This window comes from Salmo trutta, chromosome 39 (assembly GCF_901001165.1).
Source record: "Salmo trutta chromosome 39, fSalTru1.1, whole genome shotgun sequence".
Lineage (NCBI taxonomy): Eukaryota > Metazoa > Chordata > Actinopteri > Salmoniformes > Salmonidae > Salmo > Salmo trutta.
In genome coordinates this window covers 3,802,062-3,810,659 of record NC_042995.1, presented here as the reverse complement: position 1 = coordinate 3,810,659, position 8,598 = coordinate 3,802,062, and the positions used below count along the sequence as shown (strand labels likewise).

Below are 8,598 nucleotides of genomic sequence, written 5' to 3'. Positions count from 1 at the left end.
TTTCTTTTATTTTTTCCGATTGACGCGGATGGAGATGAGAGGCTGGTGAGATATTTGGGAGCTGGCTGTGAATGGCAGACAGTCAAGTAGAAAGGTTGTGTCACAGCCTAGTGGTTAGAGCGTTGGACTAGTAACCGAAAGGTTGCAAGATTGAATCCCCGAGCTGACAAGGTAAAAATCTGTCGTTCTGCCCCTGAACAAGGCAGTTAACCCACTGTTCCTAGGCCGTCATTGAAAATAAGAATTTGTTCTTAACGGACTTGTCTAGTAAAATAAAATTACAGCCAGGTCCAAATCTGGCCAGTGACTTTAATCTCATGTCCAGACATACAGTACTGCACTGGCCTAATAATCGTCCCAGCACCACACCAGAACACAGGCCATATGTGGTTGGCAACTCTTTAGATAAGCCCAACAGGGAAAGGGGTTCAAGGACGATCAAGTATCTGAAGGATTTGGATCTTGTACCTCAGAGGTCGACTGTCTAATAGTTTTATCCCGGATACATGGAATCCCACAACCTAGAAGAATCTTGGAATCAACAGTACTGCATAAGAGGTATTTCTAGCCAACTGGAAATGGACCCGTTTGAGTTCCTGTGAATGTTTGATTGCCTGACCTTTGTGTGACCTCAGATGACCTTATTGACAAATTCCTATTTGCCCAGAATATACAGTGGGTATAGAAAGTCACCACCCCCTTTCAAAATGTTCACCTTTTGTTGCCTTACATGCTGACCACATCACTCGTGTCGCATGCGCGAGCGTTGCAAAATAAATGTACACATACATGTTATTCAATCATTGCTCCAACACTGCTTACGCGCGCCAACAAGCATCTGCGTTGCCAAGCACTAAAATATAAGTCCATTCTATTTGTGACGCTGAACGCAATGCAAGTCCTGCCTCTCCCATCTCCTCATTGGTTTAAAGAAGCATTACCCACAATGCCATCTCCTCATTGGTTATACCCACGTGGGTGACTGAAAGATGAACTGAGATCGGTCGGTTGTGGTAATACACCTTATTATGAAAGTTAGATGCCAATCGCCGTATAAAGTCCAAAGAAGAAAAAGCCTGGAAGGAGGAAAGATGACTAGAAATGATTCGGTTGACCGTTTTATGTGTGGATTAATTGTAGGAGTAGAGGACCTTGTGCATTTCAGGTAAAATAACAACCCAATGTTTATATCCCAGGACAAATTAGCTATCAACAGCAAGCTAGCTAAATATGACAAATTAGCTAGCAACAGCAAGCTCGCTAAATAGGACAAATTAGCTAGCAACTGCAAGCTAAATTGCCATAAATGTTTAATGCTCTTCGACCTGTCCCCAAATTAAGATAATAATTGGTTCTGAGTTTGTTTTGATATTTCAACCTGCATGTTGTGATCGCGTTTGGTGTGGGGGACAAACTCAACTTGCGCCCGATGGCGCACGCGGACACACACGCGTCCGGTTTGGGCATGTTGTTACAGCCTGAAATGAAAACACAATATTACTTTTCGGCTATATTTACACACAGTAACCCAGAATATCCAAGTATTTCTTTTTATAATTCTTACAAAAACGTACAAAATATGTACTAAAATTAAAACTGTAAAATACCCTATTTGGATAAGTGAACACCCCCAAGTTAACACTTGGTTGAACCCCTTTTTGCTTGAATTACAGTCATGAGTCTCTTTGAATACGTCTCCACTGACTTTGCACACCTAGACTGCGCAATATTTGATACGTCTCTACTGACTTTGCACACCTAGAATGCGCAATATTTGCCCATTGTTCCTTGCAGAATTGTTGAAGCTCAGTCAAATTGCATGGTGACTGCTTAAGGACTGCGCTCTTCAAGTCATTCCACAGATTCTCAATGGGATTTAGGTCGGGGCTGACTAGGCACTCAAGGACATTCACCTTCTTGTCCTTCAGCCACTGTACGGTTGCTTTGGCAGTGTGCTTTGGGTCATTGTCGTGTTGAAAAGTGAACCATCTTCCCATTTTCAACTTCCTGGCAGAGGGCAGCCGGTTCTCCTCAAGAATCTGTCAGTATTTTGCACTGTCCATTTTCCCTTCTATGCTGCCCCTGCTGAAGAGAAACACCTCCACAATAGGATGCTGCCACCGCCATGTTTTATTGTAGGCATGGTGTTCTTTACTGTAGACATGGTGTTCTTTACTGTAGGCATGGTGTTCTTTACTGTATGCTTGGTGTTCTTTGGGTGGAAAGATGTATTGGGTTTTCGCCAGACATATCGCTTTGCGTTCAGACCAAAAGGTTCATTTTGGTCTCATCTGACCACAGCATCTTTTGCCACTTGGCCCCAGAATCTACAATGTGCTTTTTGGCAAAGCTCAAAGAAGACTTGATGTGTTTTTTTTCTTTTCTTGCCACCCTACCAGAGGCCAGATTTGTGGAGCGCTTGTGATAGTGGGCACATGCACACATTGACCAGTCTTTGCCATAAAGGCCTGAAACTCCTTCAAAGTCACCAATGGCTTCTTGGTAGCCTCTCTGATCAGTCTCCTCCTTGCCCGGTCATCCAGTTTGGAGGGAAGGCCTGATCTATGCGGGGTCTGGGTGGTGCCATACGCCTTAACCACTTGTTAATAATGGTCTTAACTATGCACCGAGAGACAAAGACTTTGAAATCTTTTTATATCCATCCCGACTTGTGCCTTTTCACAACTTTATCTTGTAGATCTTTTGACAGTACCTTTCCTACCATAGTGGATTCTTTGCTTTGAATTGCACTATTGAGCAGTGGAGTCCTCTATGAACAACTGCTTTTATTCTGAACTAATCAAAGTCCTAAAATGGATCAGAGATGGAAGACAATTAGCTTGACTTGTGATCTGGAAGGTGGTTGGTTATACCTCAGCAAGTTTGCAATTTTAAGGGGGGGTGTTCACTTATCCAAATAGGGTATTTTACTGTTTTACTTTGAGTTTAGAAGAGAAAGATTCCCTTGGATATTGTGGGTTACGGTGTGTAAATAAAGCTGGAAAAAGTCTAAATGTATGTTTTTTCATTTCGGGCTGTTAGGCAACAAAAGGTGAACATTTTTCAAGGGGGTGGTGACTTTCTATACACACTGTAGGCATCAGTTCACAGACTAATCACAATCTTACAGTTTAATCAATCAAGTCACAAAACTATCATGCCGAAGTTGTGTACCTCTCAATAAACCAGTGACTGTGTCAAATAAACTGATCACAACATAACAATAAGCAGATGTTTAATCACTGAGCTGTCATTTCTCTAGAAAAATAAAAAGCTGCTTAAATAAGAAAGGTTTACAGTTGGTGTTAATCTCTTGGAATCTCTCAAATTAAAAATAATCATCATTTGATTCCAGTACATAGATTATCAAGCATATGATTTAGTTAATGGCAATGACTCATTGCTACCATAATATGAAATCACTGTCAGTAGGCATTATGCAATGTGGCCCAATCAACAACAAAATCTTAATGTGGATAGACCATCCATACAACAAGCCATTAATACATAAGACAATCATTCAAACAGTTGATGGAAAATGTTTAACAATGCATATGAAACGTCTAGTAGGTTACATTCCCACTGTGGGAATAAATACAAACGATACCACTAGGACATCCCCCCCATTCCACTGTTCACCAATGACTTTTGATGTTATCGTCTGACACAACTTTATAGTAGTCACAGTCCACAGCCCCTTACTCCAATCTCCTGATTGTACCTGTTCGTGAGGGTGTTTGCTTTCCGGGTAAGCTTGGACAGAACAGTGTGCAGTCCGGTCAAATGATAATGAAATTGTTTCTCCAAGTCATCATCATCGGATTCTATTCTGGATATGTCCAACGCGGTCACCCCCATTTTTTCTTTCCGCCTGTCGTCTGCTTGTAGGACCCCCCATTCGATGTCATTCCTGATCGATTTTAACAGCACATAGTAATTGTACATGTCCCCGTCCTGGAAATAGGTGGCTGACCCATTGCTGGCGGTCCTAATCGGTGATATCGTTTTCACCTCTTCTTCCTCGTCTAGAGGCACGTCTCTTAGCAGACTAGGAACCATCACCGTCTGATCCATGTTATTTACGGCACCAATAAAGCGGTTCATTGCATTGAACAATGAATTCTTTTGATTGTACGAATCCGAAATTTGCATCATTTTTGCGAGACCTGACCGTGTGCAGACAATCTAGTTACCTCGCGTCACCGATAATACCGTTGTACGTTTCTGTCAGTCTGAAATCAACCTTAGCAAGCTAACTAGCTAATGCTTTTTATCGGATTACAATGACAAATTTAGCTGCTGCAAAAGCTTACTCGGTCCGAGGAAACGTCTTGTCTGCCTTGTGAGAACTGTACTAACGTTACACACTAATTGACTAACAAGTGGCTTTTTTTCTAAGGGCGTTCCCGGATCTGTCTCAGTCGGATGTTTCCCCCTCAGGCCAAAGTAACAGGATGAACGACCTGAAATAAGAGACACCATACGGTTAGTTACTTCAGGTAACGTTATTTCAGTATCATTAGTTGCATAGTAGGCCAAGCAAAAATGAAGAAATCCTTACACTAGCCGATAGATGCTTCCGTTCTCAACTAACTGAATGAACAGCTAACATTAGCTAGCTAGCCATATTTGGAGAATAAATTGAGCTCAAGCAGTACAAACTCACCGTGATGTTGTTGTCCCTGGTATTTTCCCGAATAACCACTTCACTTGTTAAACTTCTGTGGAAGGCATAAAGTCTTAATTTGCCAGCTTGTTGTGAGCGATAGCAGTTTGCTAGTTGAATAAATCCTCAGCACCAGCAGGAGGACGGTGACGTGCGGGAGTGGCGCACTTGCATCAGCCCACAAACCGTAACTCCGTTTTCAGCCAATCACATTTTAGCCGGTTTCTCACCAACCCGGCTGATTTTCTGCCAAGTCAGCTCCCGGTTAGAACATGTTTACTTCCTTCAAAAAACAAAAACACGTATCTTTACCTTCCTTCCATACTTCCTCTTTTGGAGAGATTATGAAGAAAATAACAATGTCACTTGAATACTGATGACTCAAATGTGTACTGTGAAAAACTTGCTTTCACAGTTTTAGTAAAACCAGGGCTCGTGTACATTTGAATATGAGCGTCTCAAATGACATCCTTTCAAAGAAATACGGAGGCGAGGAAGGAATCATAATTATGCAATTTGGGTGGTGAAATAGAGCAGGCTCGTCTGAGGAAACTTAGCGACGTGTTGAAGCAGGAGTTTAATTCAGGCTGGGGTTGCGTCATTCCTGCCCACAAAAACACTTTACGTAGTAGATGTACTAGTGACAATTTTAACAATGTATACACTATCAACAAAGTATCGTTTCTGATGCTGTAACTGATTCATGATCACGAATACGGATGTCTATTGTGAATACATTACATTGGAACAAACGGCAAGGATTTCATTGGATGTTGTTCTTGTTCGTAATTTTTTTTTTACAGTCAAGCCCATGAAGATCCTATTAAATTACTCGAATTAAATTATTCTAATTGCTAATTCTGTGGTCAAGCCTGCCTCGTGAACACCCTTTCTAGACGGGATCGCGAATACGTTTTTCATAGATGTGATAGTGACACCGTGGGGTAAAAAATATTATTGCTACCTGTAAATTATATTGGATCTATCAGGTGCAGAATTAATTATTGATGATTAACTACCCACCTTATTATCAAAAAATAATAATAATACTCGGTTCTAGAAACAAAAGAGAGAGTAAATATCTCACAACAGAAGCTCACAACTGAAACGATGTAATGGCCATTTTATTAATAGATTCAAGATCACAATTGTTCACAATATCAACGTACATTTGTTGGCATGCTAGCTGGTGATGCATTTTAAAACGTTTTTTTTTATGTCTTATTTCATCTGTCCAATTTTGGATTGAGAGATTCATTGATCATGTACATTGGTTTTATACTGATCCTTCGAAAACAAAGAGCAACTTCAGAATGCGCCAAAACAAAACAACAAAAACCTAAAAGAATCCTAGTAATTACAGAAATAGAATCTTAGAACCAGCTTGCTGTACTCACATGACAGTTGAATTAAACCAGTAACAGTGTCAGTGACCTCAGTGGTCTGCCCCACTCCATTCTACCCCCACTAAAGCTTAGTACTCCTACAGTCATTACCACCTAAGAGGTTGCTCTCATATTACTGATTCTCCATTTAAGCAATACACAAAAGTGGCAAATCTTCAAAAAGTGGTATTTCATTTGATTGTTCCAAGCCAGCGCAATGACAGACCGAATCGAGCTCGAACACCTCAAGTCTTTTGTGCATATCTCTCTCTCTCTCTCTCTCTCTCTCTCTCTCTCTCTCTCTCGTCAGGGGGAAGGGAGTTGGAACCGAATGTACTGGGGTGTGGCGGTGGAGAGAGAGAACTGGATGTGCTGGAGAACGGACAAGGATAGTAAAATAGAGTGGGATCTCAAGCAGAAGGTGAACGTGTAAAAACATTTGAACACCAAAACTGGGGTTTAAACCAGAAAAATGGCTGTGTCTCAGACTACTGTTATAGAAACACACATGACTAGTTAAGACTTTTAAAATGAAATGAAATATTACAACAAAACAACATTATGACTAACTGACAGACAGAAGGCACAGGGGAGGGAGTGGCAGAGATCACCAAGTACAGGACTCAACTGAATACAGAGGATCTAAACGCATCACAGATACACATCCACAGAGAGCAACTTGCACAAGGTCATTTAGAGTGATAGTCATTAGAAGCAGGATGTAGGTTTACTGTTGTCCATGTAGCAGCAAAAAGCAGATGCTGTGTGTGTGTGTGTGTGTGTGTGTGTCAGTTAGAGAAACTCAGTCCCTTCTGAGTGGGCTCAAGTTTCTTTCAAAGACCTCATATTGGAAATTCTGATGGCATCTCTCAAATTATTTCCAGGAAATTTAGACTGGGGAAGATAGCCGTCGAACGAGAAGCTATGTTGCATCAAGGCAATTTCTTAGGAATATTGTCAACTTGTGTAAGTGAAGATTGGTACTGTTTGAATTAGGCATGGCATGCCTGGATCGGAGCATATGGCTGAGGCAGGTGCTAATTGACAACCATTCATTTTAGAAGAATTAAGGTCTTGAAAGGTAACATTTTTAATCATGGCATGATGGCATATTAAGGAATGTGTTCAAAGAGATGAAAGAGAGAAAAAGAGAGCGATAAAGTAAGAAAGATAAGGAGTGGAAAAGTAATGGAGTGTGCCAGCGTTTGGGTGTGTTCCTCCCCAGTTTCCAAGGTGACGTGTACTCTCTCCTCCTCCTGGTCTCCCTGGAAGGAAACAAGAACAAAGGTGCCGACAATCACAGAGAGACTCAACATGATTGTGTGTGTACGTGTGTGTCTGCGCATGTGTGTCTACATTCCCTGAAAACACCATCACCACCACCCATAATCAGTGACAACGAGGGGATCCTCTCTTTTGGAACTTGTCACCTGAAGCTTTTGGAAGACAGATCTCCCTGAGAAGTCTCTGCAGGGCCGCCACACAGCCAGAGGGATAGCCATTTGTCTGCTGTAATGAGCGGAGCCTTTGGACTGTGACGTGTGTAAGAAGCCTAAATGCCACTCTCTCTCTCTGCACCTGTGGAACGCAGTCTGTCGGTTAACCCTCCCGGAGCCTCCCGTGCCAGGCTTCAGGTCTATTTAGAGCCCTGAGGCTTCTGAAGTGACGAAACAGCCAACCAGTGTCTGGTGGATAGGAGCCAGTAACAGTTTCTGCAAGCTTCGAATTGACAATGACGCTCTGGTGAAGCTCGGCCATGCTAACCGCTAGCAGGCTAAACCCTATGAGGCTAAACCCTATGAGGTTAAGCCAGTGTGTCATAGGGGGGAGAAGTGGGGGATTCTAACTCTTTAAGGCATAATCACGCCACACAGCCCTGCCAACACAATATAAATCAGAGTGTTTAATTGCGAGCCAAACAGCTTTATTTATAATCCACAGCAGCACAGTCGGGGACGGCCAATTAGAGGGGCCTGCTGGGAAGGTGTGAGCTAGCGATAACCACCTTGCATAGTGAGATCACGTGTGTGTGTGTGTGTGTGTGTGTGTGTGTGTGTGTGTGTGTGTTTGTAGCACTCTGGTACCCTGCAGAAAATGACCCATTTTGTATTCTACATGAGTCAAATGAAATGGAGTCCATTGCCCATGTTGTGAATGGCTGCTGATCATACAAGGATTTCTACATTGCTAGACATGACCGCCTTGTTGACCTGATAGCCAGCAAGGTGGGACAAGTGGTCTCACCAACAGCACGTATGCATAAACATTCTTGTGTGAGGGAAGCTCGTTTGATATTGATGACGATGGGTTTTCCTGTGTGCCAGATGTTGTTGTTGTGGGGGGAGGCCAGGGGGAGGTGTTCATTTTGGAAGTGGGCTGCTCATTGGATGGCTACATGGAGCAGGACTTGCTGAGAAGCTGCTTAAATACCAGCCCCTCATGGCATGCTGGGACAGCCTGGGGTGGAGGTGCAAGCTGGTGGGGTTGATATTTGGCAGTCTCGGCCACGTACACAGGCTTGCAGTGCGTGGCCTCCAGATTGCGGGC

The 8,598-nt window shown here is 42.6% G+C and overlaps 2 protein-coding genes across 2 annotated transcripts in view; both read right to left on the bottom strand.

Annotated features, from left to right (window-relative positions):
• Nucleotides 1–3,116: 3,116 nt before the first annotated feature.
• Nucleotides 3,117–5,104, bottom strand: LOC115179837 (mid1-interacting protein 1-B-like). The gene is made up of 2 exons (XM_029741665.1): nucleotides 4,667–5,104; nucleotides 3,117–4,463 (listed from the first exon to the last, which is right to left on the bottom strand). The coding sequence occupies exon 2, from the start codon at nucleotides 4,153–4,155 to the stop codon at nucleotides 3,682–3,684; it is 474 nt and encodes a 157-aa protein (XP_029597525.1). The 5' UTR covers nucleotides 4,156–4,463; nucleotides 4,667–5,104; the 3' UTR covers nucleotides 3,117–3,681.
• Nucleotides 5,105–5,769: 665 nt separating this feature from the next.
• Nucleotides 5,770–8,598, bottom strand: part of LOC115179836 (tetraspanin-7) — a 37,347-nt gene continuing 34,518 nt past the window's right edge. Inside the window, exon 8 of the mRNA XM_029741664.1 lies at nucleotides 5,770–7,316. The gene's annotated coding sequence lies outside the window, so the exon portion shown is untranslated. The remainder of the gene's footprint in view (nucleotides 7,317–8,598) is intronic.

Excerpts from the sequence above, each read along its gene's own strand:
- LOC115179837 (XM_029741665.1), bottom strand. The coding sequence starts at position 4,155 with ATGATGCAAATTTCGGATTCGTACAATCAAAAGAATTCATTGTTCAAT.